This window comes from Phascolarctos cinereus, unplaced genomic scaffold, assembly GCF_003287225.1.
Source record: "Phascolarctos cinereus isolate Bilbo 61053 unplaced genomic scaffold, phaCin_HiC Scaffold_2;HRSCAF=192, whole genome shotgun sequence".
In the NCBI taxonomy this organism is placed as follows: domain Eukaryota; kingdom Metazoa; phylum Chordata; class Mammalia; order Diprotodontia; family Phascolarctidae; genus Phascolarctos; species Phascolarctos cinereus.
In genome coordinates this window covers 387267370-387291072 of record NW_027555625.1, presented here as the reverse complement: position 1 = coordinate 387291072, position 23703 = coordinate 387267370, and the positions used below count along the sequence as shown (strand labels likewise).

General features: G+C 43.2%; 1 protein-coding gene across 1 annotated transcript; it reads right to left on the bottom strand.

The window, feature by feature from the left end:
* Positions 1–5897: 5897 nt before the first annotated feature.
* SAP30L (SAP30 like) lies at positions 5898–21899 on the bottom strand. The gene is made up of 4 exons (XM_020978363.2): positions 21629–21899; positions 14747–14869; positions 10992–11090; positions 5898–8487 (listed from the first exon to the last, which is right to left on the bottom strand). Exons 1-4 carry the CDS (start codon positions 21851–21853, stop codon positions 8359–8361), a joined length of 576 nt encoding a protein of 191 aa, XP_020834022.1. The 5' UTR covers positions 21854–21899; the 3' UTR covers positions 5898–8358.
* Positions 21900–23703: the final 1804 nt, after the last annotated feature.

Sequence of the window (23703 nt, the reverse complement as noted above, 5' to 3'; positions counted from 1 at the left end):
ATTATACTTGTTAAGCCTCATCGGGCCTCTCAAGACCTAAAAAAGCTTCATTAAGCTTTAGTAAGTTTGATCAGATGGAGTAAGTGTTGGTGCTGTTTAGTAATCTGTCTCAGCCTTGTTGGGTTCACATTAATATCATTTATGTAGGCACGTAAGCTTTTAAGACTGGGGTGGGTGTGGGTGGGGCTGTTAGCAGTCATTTATTTAAGCCTCGTTTCACATTAGGACTACTTTTCAACTCCTTAGCTGTTCAGCAGGGTCAGATTAGTGTAAAAGTGAGATAACTGGGCCTCAGATCTAGGAGGCCTGGGAACCAGTCCTAGGTCCACCTCTCATTTACTTGGTTACCAGGGACAAGTCTTTTCCTATGTCTGGACTTGTTTCTTCAGCTGTAAAATGTGGACAAGTTCTTTTTCTTTTTTTTTTTTTTTGCCTAGGCAATGGGGTTAAGTGACTTGCCCAGGGTCACACAGCTAGTAAGTGTTACGTGTCTGAGGCCGGATTTGAACTCAGGTCCTCCTGAATCCAGGGCCGGTGCTCTATCCACTGCGCCACCTAGCTGCCCCAACAAGATAAGTTCTAAGCAGGGGTGTGCAGTAGCTAGCTTGCATTTACACTTTGTCTTTGTTGAGTCATTTCAGTCATGTCCAACTCTTTGTGACCCTATTTGGGGTTTTTTTGGCAAAAGATACTGGTTTGCCATTTCCTTCTCTAGCTCATTTGACAGATGAGGAAACTGAGGCAAACAAGGTTAAATGACTTGCTCAGGGTCACATAGCTAGTAAGCATCTGAATGCAGTTTTGTAGTCAGGAAGATGAGTTTTCCTGACTCCAGGCCCAGTACTCTTATCCACTGCACCTCCTAGCTGCCCTTGGGAAATTGGCAAATGCTATAAAATCAGGGCTTGGTTTGCTGTTTTGTTGACTGTTTACTCTAGACACAAGAAAGTGATGGAGGAAACGTTAATAAGACAAATGAAACTTTAAAATGTGTTGTGTGTACATTTCCCTTCCCCAGAGAACTAGTTGTTAAATATATACCAGCACACCACTGGCTCTAAGGCTCCATTTCTAAGTCTATAAATTTATTGAACTCTCTACTTGCTCAGCTTTGTCTCTCACTCAAGTCTCGGTGGCATACACCATTGGAGCATTTAGTCATGGTCACATGCCCTCTGATCTATCTACATAAAATCATGAAATATTGAATTGGAAGAGAGCTTGGAATGAATACTAGATCTTAGATATCACCTTTTTATTGTTCATTTTAGTTGTCCGACTCTTTGTGACCCCATTTGGGGTTTTCTTGACAGAGATATTAGAGTGGTTTGCCATTTCCTTCTCCAGCTCATTTTACAGATAAGGAAACTGAGGCAAATAGTCAAGTGACTTGCCCAGAGTCACACAGCTAGTGAGGCTGGATTTGAATTCACGAAGAGGGGTCTTCCTGACTCCAGGCCCAGCATTCTATCCACTGCACCACCTAGTTGCTCCCTAAAGATCATTTATCATAACCCTTTTTTGCCCTATTTGACATGAGAAAACAGGCCTAGGGAGGTTAACTTGTCCATCTGTGGCTATACAAATATTCAGGTTTGTATTCACACATGTCATCTTCCTCACCAGCTCATAAAGTCCTTGAGGACCTTTATTTTAATTGTGTCTCTATGATGCCGTAGCCTGTGCTATGTATACATTAGTCATTTAATAAAGGCTTGCTGAACTCATTTGGGTCAGCTTACTCAGGAGAGGAGCTGGTTGGAACTGAGTCCCTCTTGGCTAACCTTTGACAAGTTTCATTAACCCCCATTAAATCATGGGAGGTGTTATTACACCTCTAAGGCTTGTAAATCTCAGCTCAGCCCGGGTAAGTTAAAACTCTGGTTATAAGGCTGGCTATGCCTTGTTAACCTCCATTAAACCCTATTAAGCTTCCCAACTAGAGCCTTAATGACTCTTAGGAATCTTGACTGTTTACTAAGCCCTGTTAAGCCTCATTAAACTTCAGTAAATCTAGTGGAGTGGGACAAGGGCAAGTGTCTTGGCTAGTACCTACTTCCAGTTCCAAAAAGCATCAAGGTGTGAAAATGTCTCAGTTCTTTGGTTTCTGGTTCCATTCTAGTTACAGGGACCCTCACCTGCTCAGAGAGCCATTCACCTGAAAGGTGATGGATGGATTTCTAAAGCTATGATTCTATGATTACTTCCACCAAAAACCGAGTTTGAGTGCTCACCTCCCATGTACAATTGGCCCAGTCTTGGCCACTGTCTTTGGTGGATCACTTTATGAATTTTGGGTTTCCTCTCCTGTAAGACCAGTGTCTGAATTTCTAAGCTCACTTCCAGCTCTAAAAACTCCGATCACAAATAAGGATCCCCTATTTCCTAAGCTCACTTCCAGCTCTAAAAACTCCGATCACAAATAAGGATCCCCTATTTCCTAAGCTCACTTCCAGCTCTAAAAACTCCGATCACAAATAAGGATCCCCTATTTCCTAAGCTCACTTCCAGCTCTAAAAACTCCGATCACAAATAAGGATCGCCTATTTCCTTAGGCTGTATTATGTACATGGCTCCCTGAGACATAATTGCTAAAGCCAGACTCATGGAGGTCTAATATGATGGGCAGATTTCTGGACTCAGTGTCCAGTTCAAGATGTGGCTACACTTTTTTTTTAAAGGCAATTGGGGTTAAGTGACTTGCCCAGGGTCACACAGCTAGTAAATGTCAAGTGTTCTGTCTGAGGCTGGATTTGAACTCAGGGTCAGTGCTCTATCCACTGAGCCACCTAGCTGCCCCTGTGGCTATACTTCTTTAAGAAGAACTAGATGATAAATTATGTAACTTCTCTGGGCCTCACTGTCCTTAAAGCCATATTCCCAAGTCCATAATGTCACACGTTATACTGGGCATGACAACAGGGCCACAGAATTATCTTTAATAATAAAATTTTGTTGTCCCCAGGATACAACTCCTTTCCCAGGCTACCACCACTTCCCTCTATAGGTAGTCTCACTTTATTCAAATATAAGCCCCTCGAAGGCAGGTACTGCTTCACATTGATATTTGTATTCCCAGCCATTAGAACACTACCTGCCACTATACAGTAGCATGTCCTTAATCAATGCCTTTGAATTCATTCAGTTAAAAAACTGGAACTAAGTCAATGAACTAATTTAGCCTGTTTATGCTCAAACTGGGAAGTTATGGGGATTGGCTGCATGGGAGTAAGACCATGGAAGGTCTTAGCTTCACCTACTCTGCTCCTGTTTACCTGCACCACAAGAGCTCAGTGGGGTACAATGGCTGGTGCTGAGCTCAGCATTTAGGAGGCCCTATTTACAATCCACCGACTGGCCCTGAAGAATGTGGCTGAAATTAGTCTTGTAAGAATCCCTAGCGGCGGCTAGGTGGCGCATTGGATAGAGCGTGGGGCCTGAAGTCAGGAGGACCTCAGTTCAAATCCAGCCTCAGACACTTGACACTTCCTAGCTGTGTGACCCTGGGCAAACCACTTAATCCCATTGCCTAGCCAAAAAAAAAACAACAACCAAAAAAACCCCCAAACCCAAACCCTGAAGGTCAGGTACTACAAAGCCACCCCCCATCACTGGATAAACCTGAACCTCAGCAACAAGAGTTTAGATTCATCTCAACCCGTCCAGACAGTTAGAATCATGGGCTCCAAGTACTAAACTTGCTCCAATAGACTACTTCAAAATGTCAGCTCCTACTTCTCACCTCCACCAGTGACAGCACTTCTGCTGATGTGGATAGAGGGCCCGGTTTTGAAACCAGGAAGATCTGAGTTGATGTTCTGCCCCAGGCAAGTCACCTAACTTCTAAGTGTCCCTAGACAACTTTCAAACTATAATTTGCAGAGCAGTTGCTGATCTGAATTAGTAGAGGGAGTTAGTTCCTTGATGGGAAGGGAGTTCCTTCTATTGATGAAGTCAGTGACATGGTGGGGGTAGAAGATGTACAACATAGTGAAAAACTATACCAATTATAAGCCTTAGGTTTAAAAGAAGCTAGATGATAGAAAAAAGAAGGGTTTATGTGGATGAATATTGGCATATATGACATTCTCCATCCCTCCTTCCAAAACTGAACTAGATTCCATTGATAATTATGTCCTTTGACTATGGCTGTGCAAGGCAATTAATGTTACATTAGAATTGCCTTTGGCCAGCTTTTGGACAATCCACTTAGACCAGATATCATGCCAGGCCTTGGCCACACAAAGAACTTGGATACAAAGCTGTTAGCTTAGAAGTCGTTTCTGAATATTCTGATGAGCTCAAAAAAAAAAAAGCCAGTCGACTTGAGCACAGGGACACACACACAAGGATTGTGCTCAAGCAGTTCATCGAACATTTGTCTCACATCATTACTGAAGAGAAATGTGCTACAGCAGAGGTTCCCAGATTTATTTTGCCTACTACTCCCCTTTCAAAAAAAATTACTCCGCACCTTCTTGGAAATCTACTTTAACTCTGATGTTTTTTAAGAATTTGCATCATTTCAAAAAACATAGAATGTATTATTTTAAAATGAATGATGCATCTTTAATTTAATAATTTATTGTAAATTTGTGGGCTTTTTCCTGCATTGAAATTTTGATGATGTAATACCATGTCATATAACCGTATGTTATCATCTTGTAAACAACTCATCATACGCACACACTCCTGCTGATGCATGCTGGACTTCCCCACAACGCTGGACACCCTCACCTGCCAATACATGCTTGTTAAAACCTGTCAATAGACTTGATCACCGATCAGCTATAGCTTAAATTTTGTGTTTATTTTGAAAACAGTGCAATCACTACGATTTTCACTGTCACACAAGATGAAATGTGCAGTTTTTCCAAAATTTTCTTATCTTCTTCTTCCCTTATGCTTCCACTGCACCCCCCTCCCCCCATTATTCCAGTGCTCCCAGGGCGCATCATGGCCCACTTTGGGAACCTACTGCAATATTTCCAACTTTGACATAGTCGAGGTTTGAGTACACTTAGTGGTGGTACTTCCAGGTAAGTCTGCTATGAGTCACTAAACTGGTCACCTCCCTTTATAGGGTTGAGTGGAGGTACCATTCTAGTTTTGCCTTGGGATGACCGCTTAGAAGCACTGTCAAGATACAGAGAAAGAAAAAAGATGTGAGCCATCTTGACAGGCAAGTGGTCTAAGAGCAGGGAGTAACAAAGGGAGAGACTTTATTCTAACCCCCCCCAAAAAAAAAAACCCAAACCCAAGTCATTTATAGAGAAGATACAGCTGTTTAGAATATCCCAACTAATTCTCCCAGGGTAGGAAGCGAAGGGTGAGGGGCTAGCCACTCAATACCCATTAGAAATGGAAAGGAAGACTGAGGCACACAAGGTCTTCACGCAGAGTCTGGATAAGCACTTCTCAGGTATATTATACCGAGGATTATTTTTGGGTATGGACTAGACTAGATGGTTACGAAGGTCCTTTCCAAATCTCAAATTCTGCAATTCTGAGTAGACAGAGCAGCTCAATAAGGGAACAGGTATCTATCTGATCATCAGAGAATTCTAAATCCTGTTAATTTTATCTTTCCTCTTTCAGTGGAAGAAGAAACATTCTGGACTTCCATAATCCTCAAAGTACCTTTTCTTTTTGAGAGAAAATAGCACTGTTCTTGATGCACAATGGACTCAAATGATTGTGATGAAAATTTCCCTTAGGTTTCAGCTAAAAACAAAAGCATTCTTACAAATACACTTGAACAGATGGATCCTGACACCATCTTTCCTTGGAAAGAAACGTACTGCTATTGAAATAGAGAAAACAGATTAGCTGTTTATAAAGGAAAAAAAACCACCACAAAAACCCCCAAAGCCCCAAACCAGTGGCATGTTTCACCATTTTAGTCTGAGAGTTAGAGAGATATTTTATTCTTTGAAATACCAACATTTTCACAGAGGGCATTCAAATACTGCTTTAATCCACAGGCCCCCCGAACCGCCCCATCAACTACAACCTAGAGGGAACATTGCCCCCTTTAGGTAATAAATGAGAGAGGGACAGTACTGAGTTCTGGTGGGGTCTATCAGGGTTTGACACAGTCTCTTGGAAAAGGATCAACCTCATTAAGATAAGACATACACATTATTCAGCAGTGTAGGATCTTTTGATCTTTCACAACGCTCACCCCAAAATCCCTTAACTGAAAACAGCAAGACAGGCTAGAAGCAGCCCAGTGTAGTGGGAAGAGCACTCCACTTGCGGCCTGAAGACTCTGGTTTGAGTCCTCACTTTACTACTGATGGACTAGTCACCCATGTGACTTGGACAAATCACTCACCTCCAGTTTTCTCCTCTGTAAAACATGGATAATTCTTGCTCTGGTTGTGAGGAAGATGCTTTGCACATGGCAAAGCACTATAGAACCGTGACTGACTCTTATGAATAAATATCCATGGAATTGAAATGAATGCAAGCCCTCAGGGAGCAAACTTCACCCCCTTGTTCTGCGCAGGAAGCACATTAAAATATGATCCCCAAGATCCAAAGTATAGTCTATATACATTCATTTACAAATATTTAAAAATGCTTGGATCTTTGGAACATGCATTTTGGATGTGGGTAAAAAGCTTTCCAGCAATGGGAACATGTTGCAACTGCATTACAGAAGTGCCCCTGGTAGTGAGTGACCTGTAGGTGGTATTTATGTGGACCTGCTCCACTGAATCAGCTAAAACTTCATAAAATCGCCCAGCAACAATTCTCTCATTTCCACGGTCCTGGTGTCTCACCTGTACAAATATCAACATTCTGTTTTGGGGGCAAAACTACTTTCATTGCTTAAGGTTAAGATCTCAGTGTCAAAAAATCAAGTAAGGACATGGCAGCTGACCATAAAACACAAAAAATCAAGAAATTCAGAAAGTTAAAAATCCAAGCTTTTCTCCCCCCCCCCCCCAACACCCTGATTACAGCCTTTTGCAAAAAGCATACTTTCAAACATAAACCTTTAGGAAAAAATACCTTGGCTTTAACATACAATTATATGGGAAGAATCTGACCTTTAGAACACCAAATACTGGGTAAATTACTAAGCTTAAATTACTCAGCTTGATTTTATCAATCAAGGAGAAGCAAACTGCACATATATGGGTCACTCATATAGAAAAGCTCTATCTGACACCTTTGGAGGCCTGACAATGCTGCACGATCACTGAAGCCCAAACATTTTCTGTTCCTCAACTGGTTTTGAGTGGAGACTATCACATCACTATTCTTGGTGATTTTGAAGGAAGCTTCTGTTTGGCCAAGGAATTTGCTCATGAAGGAAGGTGGTTAGGGTCCTAGCTCATAGCCTCAGCAAAAACAGCTGTGTGTGTATCAAGAATAGCAATACCAGATGTATGGATTTTCATGTCAATATTCCTAAAAATGCAACATTGCTCAACAAATACAACTGCCCTGAAATCCTAATTTGGCTTGAATCATCCCAGCACCCTCCCTCCCCCCTGCCACACACACATACACACCAAATACTTGAATTCCTTTCACTCTCTCCAAAATAAGGTCACAGAATCTTAGAGTTGGGAAGGGACCTGGGGTGGTCATCCAGTCCAACTCCTACCTGAAGCACGACACTAATCTTTCCCACCAATCCAACAGAAGAGATCTGGGGCAGCTGTTCACATTTGGTATTTTTGGTGCTCAATGAACCAACAGATCTTTATCTGAGTGCCTACTCCAGGTAAGGCACTGTGTTGGTGGTGTGGAAACAGATTTCCAATGGGTTCAGAAGGATGTGTTGGCTGACTCCAGTGAATTGCAAAGCTGGTGAGAAATGAGGGACTTCTGGGCCCTGGGCAGGTTACGTGAAGGTACAGACATCTTTCTGCCCATGCACCTTAATCCTCAACTGCTGCCTCCCTGGCATCTATGGCTGGATCCCAACACGATGGCCATCTGGCTCTAGGGTAATTATTGAATTGTTTGATTTATAACCTATTAGATCCCACATTTCCAGAAGAAATGATTTAATGCTGTAATCTGCTGCATCATAGCCTGCCACAGTCATGTAAGAGTGCTTGACTCTATTTCTCAATCCAGTCTTAAAGGAAAGTCTTTCTATACACATATCGAAGCAATAGAATACACTACTCCTGGCCACAAAGGGCCTTACATATATAGCAGGCGCTTAATGAATCTTTGTTGAACTTAACTGAAAATTGAATTCTTCCATCATTCATACTCTTTTTTTCCCTTAAATTTACAGTAGAATTTAACAGTCTTCATAGGTACAAATGTTCCAGGTATCACCAGTCCATTAAGTATTGTACTTAATTTCTTTTACAGTCAGACTCTTCATTATTCCAGCTGCTTATTACTCTCTGCTTTCTGGTCCAGTCTACTCTTGTTACTCTTCACCATATAGATGAAATAAGCAAGGGTCTCTTTCTCGTTCACTGGGATGTTCCGGAAGTGACGGCTGACAGTCTACGTGGAGAAAACAAACGGTTCATTTAATTCACAAATGGGAAAGCTCACAACAGGGAATTTCCCACTTACAAGCAGGTTATGTTCTAAAAGTTTCTTCTGTGTTGGCCACTTGGAATCATTGTTCTACAGAAGGAGGGCTAGGCTCCCTGGGCAGCCGACACAAATCTAGTTGACGTTTTCAGTGAGCTGCGGTGTGGCAGGTCCGGAGCCAGGAGCCCTTAGGCCGAGTCTTAGCCCTGCCGTTTACTGGCTATGGGATGTTGGGCAAGCCACCTCTCCTCTTTGGGAGTGTTTCCTCTTTTACTCACACTACCCACTGTACTAAGCTATCGTGAGGATCCAAACAGGCCACCTGTGCAAAGCTCTTTGTAACTTTTTAAGTGCTATGTGAATGGGAGCTATAAGTTTTAGATGGCTGTGAAGGATACTAACAGAATCTCAATGATACCTGATTGCCATTAACAAGTCTTTTTGCAGGAAAATGAATTTCTAGATTTAATGCAAGGTGCCAGGAATAAATTTACCCTTTCTACTGGCTCAGGAATCACAGAACAGTGAAAGCCTCACTGAAGATGGCTTCCCTAGGGACACATACTCTTGAGAATCATTAACTTGTTAATTTTCCATATTCAACTGTGTTTAATACAACAAATATATATTAAGAGCGTACCATATGTACGCAAAGTACTATAAAGGATGGATACGTAAATGTGAGAAGGTAGCTCTCCACAATAAGTAGGTAACTTTCAAGGTCAATTTACTCAGGGTTCTGAATTAGGAAACAAAGGGAAGGTGCTTCCTGGAAGACTGTGACTTTGAGGGGAAGGGCAACGTCAGCTTTACATTTGATGATGTGACCAGAGGTATGTTATTCTACTGTTTCTGAAATGAGATAAAGCTAGTACCTTAAAGGTGAGGTGTGTAGAAAGTGCTTTGTGAATCATAAGATACCAGAGAAAGGAATTACTGCAATTATTATAGAGAGTTTAAACCAAAGGTAATGGGATTTTCGTCAATCTAGCCAGGTGGCACAGTGGATAGAGCACCGGCCCTGGAGTCAGGAGGACCTGAGTTCAATTCTGGCCTCAGACATATGACATTTACTAGCGAGTCACTTAACCCCACCACCTAGAAAAATTTTAAAAATGCAGATTTTTTTTTAGATCTATTGAAATAAATATCCAATTGAACAAATGAAGTTCCCAAATCCATAAATTTATCTAACAAGAAGGTAACTACTTCTTTGTGAAACATGGAAAACAAGGAAAGAAAAAAAAACCCCACATGTTTTCAATGGCTTCTTACTTCTCCAAGTTCAAACTCCTTAGTCTAGCATTCAAGGCCTTTCACAATCAGATGCCATACTATTCTTTCAGTTTTATCTCATGCCACTCTGATTCTCTCTAGTCAATGATGATATATACCTTCAACTCTCTAAAAGTACTTTGGCTGCATATCTCTGATACTTACTGTATATTATTTGGTATTATAGTTATTTATGTAACAACCACAGACTGCAGAGGCAAGGAGGGGGGAGAGAATCCTAAGTAAACTTTCTATCTCCCCTAGTGCCTACCAGGCACATAAGTCATTTACATCTTTTCACTGGATTCTTACTTATTCTTTATTTTAAAGTTCAATGAATACAGGTTTCTTCTTTATGCCATACTTCTTCCACAAGTATTAGAATTCTCCTGGGTTTTATTTGGATATCTGGTTAGCATAAGGCAAGGGAAAATTGGATAAGCCAATGAAGAAGCTTCCATAGAAAGGATAAAAGGAAAGTGAGGCTGCTAGCCTTTATGTGACAACAGAAAATCCAGAGTTGACTGCTGGGCCTGGGAGACAAAGAAAAGTATCTTTCAGAAAAAAAGGGGGGAAAGTGGGAAACAGATAGGAGGGAACCCACAAAAGTACCTACAGAGTAAGGAGATGATTTAAAAATAATATGTTAGGTTACTGGCATAGTTATAACTACATAGTGAGGTATAAAGAGAGAATATTTCAAATCCGGCCTCAGACACATGACACTTACTAGCTGTGTGTTCCAGGGCAAGTCACTTAACCCAACTGCCTCACCAAAAAGGAAAAAAAAAAAGAGAGAATAAACAATATGCAAACACCCAACTATGACCACATTACAATGAGAAATCAGAGACTTGGGTTCTAGTTCTGACACTGCCAGTTGTGTAATCTTAGACCAGTTATGTAATCTTTTCTTGGCTTCAGCCTTTTCAACATTTTGTTTTTTTTAAAGAAAGAAGCAGCGAGCCACACCCTGGAAAGGTATTTGGGAAACCTTGGGGGGCAGCGGGTGGGGCTAATTCAGCACACTTGATACAGCCAAGGAAAGGACCCTTTTTATAAAGGCTGACAAAACACGAGTATACAGAGGACAAGTTTAAAAAAAAAAGCATTAGAGAATACAGCAGGGGCTAGTGAAAGAAGTCGGAAGGGAGAATGTGAAGGTCACTATTTTCAAAAGCCACAGCCCTACATACTTCTGCTAGCTGTGCCTTGTTGAATCCTGGTCTGGTCTGCAACTTGTAATGCCTTTTGTAGCGCCTCAGTGTATTCACCTGCAACTGGTACAAATCAACCTGAAGAGAACAATAAAGAAACCATTATCAGCAAGTATTTCATGATCTGCTCAGCACTGTGCTAGTTATAAATGACCATTTATTAGACTCTTAGTATGTACAAAACACTCTGCCAAGTGCGAGGGATACAAACAGAAAAGACACTACTTCGGGAGTGCTACAAAGGAAGTATAAGGAACGGTAGCTCAATGGGTTTATAAATTAATTGAGGAGGTAAAACTAAGAGGGAGAAGTTTAGCAAACATGGTATGCCCTGGCATGGAAAGACAAAAGTGAAACAACTTAGCCCTAACCTGTGTCTTACTGATCGTGTCAGAGAAAGGGAGTGAACAATCAGGGCTGGAATGGTCAAACAGGCTTCATGGAATTATGATATGATATGAGCTGGGCTTTTAGGATGAGTAGAGTTTAGAAAAGGGAAGTGAAGAATTGGAGGAGGATGAAGACACAGCATATGGTAAAGAGAACAAAGGGAAAACCTGCCTTGTTGGAGTGGATAGTGCCTTTTTCATGAGAATGAAAGATAAGGTTGGGCTTGTAGGGTGGAGTTTGATAGACAGGGTCTTGATTAAGTGCCTACTATGTGCAAGACTGTTCTATGAGATACAAACAGAAAAGGGAGAATAACTCTTGCCTTCCAGGTGCTAACTTCCATTCTACTAGGACACAGGGATAAGAAGATAAACGCTGAGTCTTCCTAGTCTGTGGGGAAAGATCTGATACTACACACGCGTACAAGCTGTCTCTTCCTATAGATGCAAACCACTTGAGGGCAGTGACTGTTTCACTTTTGTCTTTCCATGCCAGGGCCTAGCATGATGCCTGACACTTAGTAGGTACTGAATAAACGTTTGCTGGTTGATCAGCAGTAATAACAACAGAAATTCTGTAGCACTTATGTTATCTCCTTTGATCCTCACAAAAGGCAGGTACTATTTTTATTGCCATTTTGAAGATGAGGAAACTGAGGCTGAAAGAGATATGAGTGATCTGCTTAGTCACATAACTATAAAGTGTATGAAGCAGAATTCTGAACCCAGACCTCTCAGGTCCCAAGTCCAATGCTCTATTCACAGTGCCATCCAGCCGTCTTTTACTGATATTAAAAGGTAGAGCATTAAGGGCAAAGAAGAGATCCAAACAGAGTACCCCCCGGAACATCCAGAGGGGGAAAAGAGGACTTTCTCAGGGGGATTAGTGAAGAGTCAGGAAAGGCTACAAAGGAGAGGTAGCATCCGTGCTGAACTCTGAAGGAAAACAAGGAGCCTGGACACTGGAGAAGAGGAAGGTGTGCATGCAAGGCCTGGGCAACAGCCTACGCAGATGCACACAGGCCGAGGACGGCACGTTGCATGAGGCTTAATGTGATGAGACGAGGCAGGCTTTTAGACAGGGGAGAAGCAGAAAGAAGCAGGTATTTTAGAAAGATCTGCATGGTGGCATATCCCGGTTGGGCTGGAAGGGAAAAAGTAGAGTTGAACCAGTTAAGAATACATTGCAGTAACCCAAGTGTGAGGTGATGAGAATAATCATCTTAGGGCAGTAACCTCAGGAATAAAACTACAGTGAAACAAACAGACAATATGAAAGGAAGAAATGGAAGAACTTGATGAGAGATTAAAGAAGAAATAAGTGTGAAAGTTGTGATCCTCAAATACTATTTTAGGCCCACCTCTATCCTGCACTGAGCTGTTCTAATTTCATATTGAAGGCAGTCACCTAACACATTATATCTGGTGGGTCCAATTTGCTTCACATCCCATCCAACAAACCCTGCCAACTGCCCTGCATTCCTAATCCCACTCTGGTTTGCCACCTCTTGCTCTGGGAATAACAAATGAATCAATAATACCCCTGCTACTGAAAAGGGCATGACAATCAAATGCCCTATGGTTCCACTCACAACTCCAGACCAAAAACTCACTTCCCTGGCCACTATACATAATGTGTTGCCTCCCCCATTAGAATGTAAGCTCCTTGAAGGTAGGGCTTGTCTTATTTCTGCACCCCCCAAAACTTTGGAAGATCTTCAAAAGCTTAAGGCAAGAGTTAACTATATTAATAATTAAATGGTGAAGATGAGGGTGGATTTGGTATACTCCCTTCAAATAAAGCTATATAAGAAACACTGATGACGCAGAAAAATTGGGTTGATTTATCTTCTCCTAGATAGGTGGAAAGGGGCAAGTAGGTAGTGCAGCGGATAGAGTGCTGGGACTGGAGTTGGGAAGACTCTTCTTGAGTTCAAATCTGGCCTCAGACACTTAACAGCTGTGTGAGGGGCAAGTCACTTAACCCTGTTTACCTCAGTTTCCTCATCTATAAAATAAGCTGGAGAAGGAAATGGCAAACCAATATAGTATCTCTGCCAAGAAAGCCCCAAATGGGGTCACAGAGAGTCAGACATGAATGGACAACAACAAAGACAGGTGAAGAACACTTAAAAATACAAAATGAGTCACCAGTTTGAGGGACTCAAAGCCTTTCTTTCTAGAGCGTTTCATCACAACTTTTCATGTGAAGGGAATTTTGAAAATTCTTGAAGAAAAGAAAGAGTAAAAGACAAAACAAACAATGTAAACTGTGTCTGGAAAGAAGTTGCAAAAAGGGGAACATAAAAGCCACAGATCTGAAGATCTGCTCAGCTTCATTACTATCTTGCTGTATGACCTTGCCCAAGTCATTGCCTCTCTGTACGCCTCATTTCCACATTTGTGAAAAAAGAAGGTCAGATCAGGTGATCTCCAAGGTCCTTTCCAGTGCCGACACTCTGTGAAATCTGCAGACAAAAGACTGCCTCCTCTTTCCATTCCTGCAGAGTCATTTCCACTGGCATGCCTTATGAAATATTCATGTGCCAGATACACAATGTGCACTAAACGTTTCCACTTCTGTTGAGTCTTAAGTGAAAACAATTTAGAAAGAAAGAAAATCCAATCTTCCTTCCTGAGCACTCGTTTAGAGCCCTCTTCCTGATAGAGACAGGCATCTCTGAGGCAAGGCTGTCTCCTAGCTGGAGAAGTTTTGTGGGTTCAGAGCTCTTGGCAACGAGATAGCTCCTTTAGGTCAGGCCTGTAGCTGGGGACATTTCCAGGGCCCCAAAATTAATAGCTTTATGAAATTCTATGCAGCTCTCTAGTTTATGAATTTTCCTAAATTCTTTATAAGACAGCCTGATGGCACCCGGAGAAGAGTTGAGAAAATTCATCTCCCTTCTTTCTTTGAAGAGGCAAGGGACTGTGGGTATGGAATATTACATATGTGCTGAACTGCTTTTTTTCCCTTTCTCTTAAAATATTTGTTCCAAGAAAATGCTAAATAAGGGATAGAATGAAGGTGATATAAAAAATGAAAAGTATTAATAAAAATAAGATTTGAAAATAGCCTAGTACCGTAAAAAGGGTCAGGAGACAGGGATTCTAAGCAAAGCTCTGCCAATCCCTTATGCCATATAATCTTGAGTAGAGGTCACTTCTCTCTGGGTCTCAGTTTCTTAATCTGTAAAGTGAGGGGATCGGACTAGATGATCACAAAGGTCTTTTCTTTCTCCTTCTATGCTTTAAGGTCCCTTCCTGGTCAAACGTCCCAGATATTTCTGATCACGCCTAAATATATATACTGAACACAATTCAGCCTTTACATTTGCTGATCTCTACCTCAGGGATGTCGGTTTCATGCTCAGGAGAATCGCCACCATCATCACTGGTCTTTCTCTTCCTTTTATTTCGTACGCTCTGGATGAAATTTTTGTGAAAATCACAGATATACAGATGTCTTACCTAGAGGGAAATAAGAACAGCTGAAGTGAGTTGCCAGTTAACACTGTGACACAAACAAGCTCAATACCCAGAATATTAATTGATATAGTATACCCGCTAACTATTACGGGAAGGCACCAGGGGAGCTACAAGAAGTGTGATATATCTAGCCCCTACCCTAAGGAGCTGAAGATCTAGTTGGAGAGATAAGACATATAAACATAAAGAGACTGTTAATGTTACGATGTAGTAATAATAACTCACATTTATATAGTGCTTTAACATTTTCACAAAGCACTTTCAAAATGTTTACAAAGACAGTCAGTGATAAATGCCAAATAATGAGTGCTCTGAGTTCGGAGAAAGGCGAGATGTGTGGTGCAGTCAAGGGAGGCTTTGTAAGAAAGCTATTATCATTATTAATATTGTTATTAAGGTTTCCTGCGGGAGGTGGGACTTGAATGGAGATATAAAGGATGAACAGGACTGGATTAGTCAGGGGAGAGGGAAGACATCATTCCAGATGTGGCGAACAGCAAGGGAGTGGATACAACAGGAAATGTTCAAAGAACAATGAACAGCCTGGTCTAGGGGAGAAGAGGGTCAAACAAGGGAGCAGTAGGAAATAAATTTGGAAATGAGATTGAAGCCAAACTATGAAAGGGCCTTGACTGCCAGGCTGAGGAGTCTGGCCTTTACTCTATTGGCAATGGCCAGCCAGTAAAGGCTTGGTATTTTAATTAAGTTTTATTGATACTTTTTGTTTTTATAGTACAGTCATTTCTGGATATGCTCCACCCTTGGCCCCAAACTGAACTCCTTCTTATACCAAAGGAAAACAGTTCAGCAGAAAATAACTGAATCATGACTGAGTCTGAGGCATCCCCTCGCCTTTCTACTCTACCGAGTCATCACTGGACTTCCAATTACTCAGAGCTGCCCCTGAAGGTTTTTTTTGAGTAGGAGAAGAATGTGACAAAAAGGGTTTTTAGCAAGATTAAGGAGAGGTCCCAAGATCACAAAGTAGGCGGGATTTGAAGTTTGGGCCTCTAAGGATGAACAAGCCTCTAGAGGAGTGCGAACAGTGTTCTCGGTGGCAGAGAGGATTATGTCATTTTATACTAGGAAAACCTACTAAGAGAGAGTTTTCTTAAAATTTCCTTTGAGGTATGAATTTGAAACCTGTAACACCAGGGAAATCTCTGTCAAATTACTTACCCACACTGGGCCTCTGCTGCTCCATGCATAAAGGAAGGGAATTTAGGCTAATCTCTAAGGTTTCTGATTCTCTATAACTCTCAGACTATGTTTTTGACTTCATGTACAGATCAAATTGGAAAAAAAGACCTCCTAATATTTAGCCAAAACTGAATGGCTGATCCAAACACTGATTCTGTGATATTTCTTTTTATGGATATAGGCTGATGTTTAAAAAAAAAATTACAGCTTATACTTATATAGCCTTACAGAGTCTTTACACAAATATTTCATTTAATTCACACAACCACCCTGAGAAGTAGGTGGAACAAGGATTATTAACCCCATTCTTAAGAGAAGGCAACAGTTCATTGAGGCAATATAATTCAAACAATGTCACAAAGATAACAAGGTTTAGAGCCGAGACTCTAAATGTTCTAGTTCTGAGACACTAGATGTTCTAAGGCAAGGTCACTTCCCTCTCCAGCACGCTGCTCTCCTCAGACACCCAGAGCCATGGCTACACAGAAGGATGGATGAAGCAGTAGCCATGGTGAGAAGGATCTGCTTTTGCTGAAGAACAAACCCCAGGGTTAGCCGAGGGGAACTGCTGAGAAATGAGCGGCTCTCTAAATTACTTAGAATTATTGACACTGAAGCAGATGGTGCACAAATGTTCTCTTCGTCTTTTAATTGGACACTTTTGAATTGGAGGTTATTTTTTGGATTGCTAGTTAAAGATGAAAGTAAATGGATATGAAATCAATCCACCATAAATTTGGCACTTTTCAATGAGAAAATAATAAACACTGGAAATTTATTCCGATGAACCAGAATTTTTTTTTAATTGAGTTGGAGCCTTTGGTCATAAATAATTTTAAGTTTAAGCATGGGTGGATTGAGTTATCCTGGCCCTACAACACTTCCTGTCTATTCAAAGTTACTGGGCAGGACTGCAACTGGTTAGTGCTGTTAAAAATGGGGCCTGTTAATTCCAAAAAGCATAGGAAGACTTCTATGAACTGATTCAGAGGGAAGTAAGAAGAAAAAGCAACAATACGAATTGGAAAGAAAAACAACACAACAGACCTGAATGCCATTTAATTATAATGCTCAAATTTGGCTATCAGGAAAAGATGAGAAGAAGAAGATGCAGAAGAAGAGGGATACGGGTACAGAATATTGTACATTTTGTCAGACAAAGCTCTTTGTTTTACTAGAAAAAAGAGGCTTTACTAAATATTTCAGCTGATTTCACTACTTTTTTTTAAAGTAGTCAAATGGGTAGGGGAAAGAAGGGATTTGTGTGTGTATATGTAAAACTGATAAAAAATAAATGATATTAAGAAACACTCATAAAAAATAACAGTAAAATTTTAAAATAAAAACAAAGCAAAATAAGACATATTCCAGGTCTATTCCCTGCTAAATGTATGGTCCTTGGCAAATCACTTAACCTTTGTGGGCCTCAATTTACTCCTCTATAAAATGAGTTGAATTACATGACCCGTCAGATGTAGCTCTAAAACATACAAATCCTAAGGCCTCAGTCAAAAAGAGTCAGTTAAGAAGCATTTATTAAGCATTTACTTTGTGCTAGGTATGGTGCTAAGTACTTTGGGGATACTAAAAATGACCAGTCCCTGATCTCACAGGACCTTACAATCTAATGGGATAGGCAACAATCACCTAGTCCCTTTCAACTATCTTAAAATATTTTAAGGGATAAGAAGCCACACTAGTAATATCAAGGACTATTGTTATAAATGAATGGCATCCTGTCTTTTAAAATGTAATACATGGGGGGCAGCTAGGTGGCGCAGTGGATAGAGCACTGGCCCTGAAGTCAGGAGGACCTGAGTTCAAATGTGGCCCTCAGACCAAACACTTGACATTTTCTAGCTGTGTGACCCTGGGCAAGTCACTTAACCCCAACTGCCTAAAAAAAAAATGTAATACATGGTTCTTTTCTTCAGAGATACACACAGTTCTCTTTCCTCAACGGCCCACAAAAGGGAAGGTGCTCTCTAGTTGACTGACACTAAGAATTAAAGCAGAAGGATATGAAAGCAACTCACATTTCTACAGCACTGGATTTCTGCAAAGCACTAACCTCAAAACACATCTGGGAGGGAAGTGGCAGCAGTGTTATTATTCCCATTCTTCAGATGGGAAAAGGAAGTAAGGCTTGAGAGGTGAAGTGACTTGCCTATGACCATACTGCTTACCAGTGACAGAACTGGGAGTTGAAACCACCTATCTTTCTACCGTACCATGTGGCACCCAAGGGTTGCACACATATATGGGTATAAAAATCAGAGCTGAGTCATACATCATAGAACTTGACTGTGGAACAGAATGTTGAAAAACCTTAGAAATTATTTAGTCCAACTGTTACCTAAGAGGACAGAGGAGGCAGTTAAGGCCAGAGTTTGGGTTAAAACTGTCTCCTTCTATAGCCCCGGGATGTTATTTCTACTATGCTACCTAGTCCAAACAGCCTAAACTCTAGAATGAGTCCTTTTCATTCAACAATATTTCTTTTCACTGCATTACTCTAGTCTAGCCTCTGTCAAATATCACCACCTGCTTCTCCATTCAAAAATGCAGAAATACACCAAAAGGAGGTAATTTTTGAAATGTGTTTTGCCTTTAAATAAATCAAAGAATATTGCCAACCCATCAATAATAAATAATGTAAAACTACCTAAAGTTTGCCTCTATCAGCTGCTTTCTGAGGCTGTTAAAAAGCAATTTCTGCTTTTTTATTGACATGACTTTAGCCATGTCACTTACCCTCTACAGGTCTCAGTTTCGTTATCTGTGTGAAAAAGAAAGGTGCTGAACTAGATGGTTTCTAAGCTCTCTTCCAGCTCTAACAATGTATTCTATCTTCTAAGGTTCTTCTTGCTCTGAAATTCTATGGTTCTATAAATATTGAGTCAGCATATGCTTTTAACCATTAACAAGAACAAACAGATTTTCTCTAATTTGGTTGATTGGGATTTGGAAAGAGTATCCCCTTCCTCCATTTTTTTCCCCCTGTTTGCAAATCTGATTTTTAGCAAGACAGCTGTTACTTTTAACTGAAGTCCTGCTCATTCTTGAGAAGAAAATGGAATCCCTTTCTGAAATGACACCACCTTGAAAAGAAAATTGCTAGTGAATCTGTTCCTAAAAAGTACCATTTGAAAAGTGAGGAGGTATTACTTTTAGCAATGCTATTGCAATTCTCACCCTCTTCCTCTTCTCCTCAAAATATATGGGAAATCACCAAAAACACAGTTTAAATTAATGAGTAGAGTTGCAGTCTCAATCCAGCAATCCACCAATGTAAGAGCATCCAGATGTCAACGAACCTATAAGCTACGGTAAATATAAGTTGTGATTTCAAAAGGGTACTCTTTTTGCAATTGCTAAATAGTTTTATAAGAGGTAAAGCCCAAACCTATCTGATAATACAGAATTTTTCATTTTTTGGCTAATCCTTTAGTTCTAGATGAGAGGTTTGATATAGTTGGGGGGGGTGAGTTAGGGGTGGAACCTTCAGCCTCGAGGCCCTCTAGGTCCTCAAGTGGGGCCCTTTTGAATGAATCCAAACTTCCCCACCCCTGAATAGTGGAATGAAGACTGGACTTGGAGAGAGAGGACCTGGGTCCGATTCTTAGCTGTGGGAAAAACTCATTCATCTCACTTAGATTCCTTGAATTTTAAATAGACCCTGTCTAGTCTCTTTAACAAATCTAACTCCTTAATACTGAAACTGCCACTAAACTTGACAACATATGACACTCCAAAAAGCACTCATTATCAACCAATTAAGAACATCTCTAGGACTGTAAACTAGAACCTCCCGCAGACAAGTTTCCTACAATCAGGTAGGAGGTCCTAAGCGTCATCGTAATCAAATTTAAATTCCCATTCATTCAATTAACAAATATTTATAATGCTGCAGGTGTAGTACAGAGATGCAAAGAGCACTTGAAAGAGGAAATCGAAAGCCCCAGGTTTCTGTGCGGGTTCTACCTCTTCTGAGACCTATGGCCTCAGGCTCAGCACTCCTCCTCCAAGGGCTCCAATTTTCTCACGTATAAAATGGGGTTAAAAATCAGCACACTCATTATCTATCTCAGACTTATGTGGAAAGAAAGGTACTTTGTAAACTAGAAAAGGCTACAGATACGGTTTTTTTTGAAGCTAGCTAGTATGTTTTGGGGGAAAAGACTGGATACAGGGGAAGATTTGTTTGTGCTTCAGATTTGCATGGGTACTTTCGGTAAGAAAACTCCCTCAACTCCAACCAAAGCAGACTGGCAATCATTCTGCAAATTTCAGCTCTGGACAGTCCTATGGGGAGAGGGATTAAGGGGCTTGCTTGCCCAGGGTCAAAGGTGACACTTGAACCCAGGTCTTCCAGATGATTGGAGGACAGTCCCTATCCTCAAGGAACATAAAGAGTCAAGATAAAGGTTCTCAAAATGGGGTTGGTTTGTGAAGTTGGATGGGAAAATAACTAAATCTTTATTTTCACTAACCTCTCACTGCAATTTAGCATTTCCTTAAAAACATTATTTTGGGAAGATGTCCGTAAGACAGTTCAAGGGGGCCGTGGCACAAGAAAGGTTAAGGAAGGTCTCAATCTACAGCAGAAAATACATGAGAGGTGCAAGCAAGAAACAACGTTAAGGCCTGAAAGTGGAAAAACATTTGTCCAGGAAGGCTCTTGCTCTCTCTCTCGCTCTCTCTCTCTCTCTCTCTCTCCCCTCTCCCATTCAATGTAAAAACCACTCTTCCTCAGAAAAACAAACAAAACCAAACAGACCTCTGCCTTGTTACTAAGCCCCATCTTTGTAAGCCCCATTTCCATAAGCTGCTGAAAGCACCCTTCCTCGGTAAGCAGCCTTACCATTTGGGGGTTGAACCACGAGCAACCTGACTATTCTAAAAGAAAAATTCGGGGTGTGTGTGTATGTTTCCCATGGGGGAAAAGTTAGAAGCTGAAGAAAAGGGACCCCACCACCTTCCTCCTAATATGCTGCAGCTGGAGGGGGCTTAGAACTAATCCGGTCCCAACCTCCCCCAGTTAACTGAGGAGTTAAAACACGGGGAGCCGGAGAGGAGGGATGACTTGCCCAAGGTCACCCCCTCAAACGAGCTTCACGAGGGCTTGCTGACCTGAGCAAGCTGACCATAAGGGCTGGGTGGGAATGGGGATCCCTCGGTGGTCCGTCCGGTGCCCCTTCCCAAATGCTGGTGCTCACCACGTACAAAACAAAAGAAACCAACCAACTGCTCTGCTGATCTGAAGTGCTGCCCAAGTCCGGGCTCCAGGCTACCCCTGTCCTCCAGCTCGGGGACCCCGCTGGACGCCCTCCCTCCCCTCTCTCACTTGGGGAGCGGGGACCGGGCGGGGATGGTGCTGGGGGTGGGGGTGGGGGGGAGGCAGGGCTCGGAAGGAGCTCCGGGCTCCAGCCCGGGCTCCGCCGCGCGGGCACGGGCGCGCGCGGGCTGTGTGACCTTGGGCCAGTCGCTTGCCCTCTCTGGGCCTCCGTTTCCTCCCCCGGCGGGGGCGGGGGGACTCACGCTCTTGTCGATGTCCAGCCGGAGTTTCTTCTGCGAGATGCTCTTCTGGATCCTCTTGCTGAAGGAGGCGTTGCCGGCAGGCCGGACGCAGCGCTCCCCGTCCTCGATCAGGCAGCAGCTCTGGCCGTAGCCGGGGGCGGGCGCGGGCGCGGCGGTGGGCGCGGGGGCCGGGGCCGGGGCTGGGGGCCCTTCCCGGCTGTCCTCCTCCGTGCTGAAGCCGTTCATGGCCCCGGCCCCGGCCCCGGGGACGCTCACGGGAAGCGCGAGCCCCTGCCCCCGGGACCCCGGCCCGGTCGCGGCCCCCCCACCCCCCGCCGAGGCGGTCCCCCCGGCCCCGCCCGCGGGCCCGGCCTCCCGCTGCCTGAGCGCGCCGGGGCCCGGCCCGGCCTCGAACCCGCGGCCCCCGGAGCCCCGCGAGCCCCGCGGCGCCCACTGGGCTGCCCCGCTCTCCCCGAGGCGGCGGCCGCGGCGGCGGCGGAAGTCCCACCCCTGCGTCACCATTGGCCGCTAGAAGATACGGGGCGTGGCCGGGTCCCTCGGCGGCCGTGGTCATTGGGCTAGGCGCCCGCCTGTCACGAGAGGCCGGCTCCTTCCTGGACTCTGCGGGGACGGGTCCAAAGTAGAGAAAGTGCAAAGCCAGAGAGTTGGTGGCCGGGCTCGGAGACGCGGCCCGGGGCCAGCAGCTGCCGCGAGCCGGGCGGGGGAGGACGGGGCCACGGAGGGGCCGGCGGGGCAGCAGGGACGGACAGATCCAGAGGAAGTGGGGGGTCACAGGGACAGGCGGGATGGACAGAGAGGCACAGATGGAGTGGACAGACAGAAGGACACAGAGGGTCAGGTGGGATGGACAGAGGGACACAGGAATAGGTGAGATGGACAGGGGGACAAATGGGGTGGACAGACGGACGGATACAGAGGGACAGGCGGGATGGACGGAGGCACAGATGGGGAAGACAGATGGACAGACATAAAGGGACAGGCGGGATGGACAGGAGGACAAATGGGGGTGGACAGACACAGAGGGACAAGTGGAATAGACAGGGGGACAAATGATGTGGACTGATGAATACAGAGGGACAGGTAGGATGGACAGAGGCACAGATGAGATGAATAGACATGGACACAGAAGGCCAGGTTGGGTAGACGGGGGACAGAGGGATAGGTGGCAATCTAAAGGGAATGAAAGGGATGGACAGTCAGGCAATGAGGGGCAGAGGGATGGACAACCATAGAGACAGATGAGGAGAAGGGGCAGACAGAAGGACACAAAGGATGGAGAGGGACCTAGAGGGATAGGAAGGATGGACAATGAGCCAGACAGACATTCAAGGATGGAGGAATAGGCAGACGGGGACAGAATGGATGGACAGAGAGACATAGAAGAGATGAGTAGAAACACACAGGGACAGAAAGGATAGAAGCAGAAGGGAAGGACAAAAATGCAAACGGGGCCGTAAAGGGACAGAGGGGATGGGAAGAGATAGAAGGGATGGGCAGAAGGGACCGATGAACATGGATAGACAGTGGGACAGATGTAATGATGGTACAGAGGGGCAGAAGTCAGAGTAGTAGGCTCAGAAGTGAATATGGGGAGACTGCAGTAGGGAAAGGAGAGACATAAAGGGTTGAAAGGTTATAGGGAAAGAGAGAATCACATGGAGGGACAAAATTGAATGTACGGGAAGTGATAGAAACAGGGGCACTGACTGGGTAGAAGAGAAAGACAAGAAAGCAGCTCAAAAGTAGGAGAAATGGTTGGGCCAGAGACGCTCTTACAAAAAGAAAACTAAGGAAGATCCCAGGATCTTAGATTTAAGAGATCACTTAGTCCAATCACCTAGTCCAATGCTCATTTTACAGATGAGAAAACTGAGGCCCAGGGAGCTTAAGTGATATGCCCAAGATCATACTGGTAGTTGTGTATTGGGTGGGGGTGGTATTGGGGGAAGAATGAGACTTGAACTCAGGCACTATCATTTTTTTTTTAAGTAAATATTAGAGTCAAGATTCAAACCCAAGGAAATGAGGAGGAGTTAATGAAGACAGTCTCTGGCAGCTGAGGAAGAGTGAAGGAG

Excerpts from the sequence above, each read along its gene's own strand:
- SAP30L (XM_020978363.2), bottom strand. The coding sequence starts at position 21,853 with ATGAACGGCTTCAGCACGGAGGAGGACAGCCGGGAAGGGCCCCCAGCC. Across the intron at positions 11,091-14,746 it reads ATGAAACCGACATCCCTGAG|GTTGATTTGTACCAGTTGCA; the intron begins GTAGAGATCAGC and ends TGTTCTCTTCAG. Across the intron at positions 8,488-10,991 it reads ACAAGGCACAGCTAGCAGAA|ACTGTCAGCCGTCACTTCCG; the intron begins GTATGTAGGGCT and ends TTCTCCACGTAG.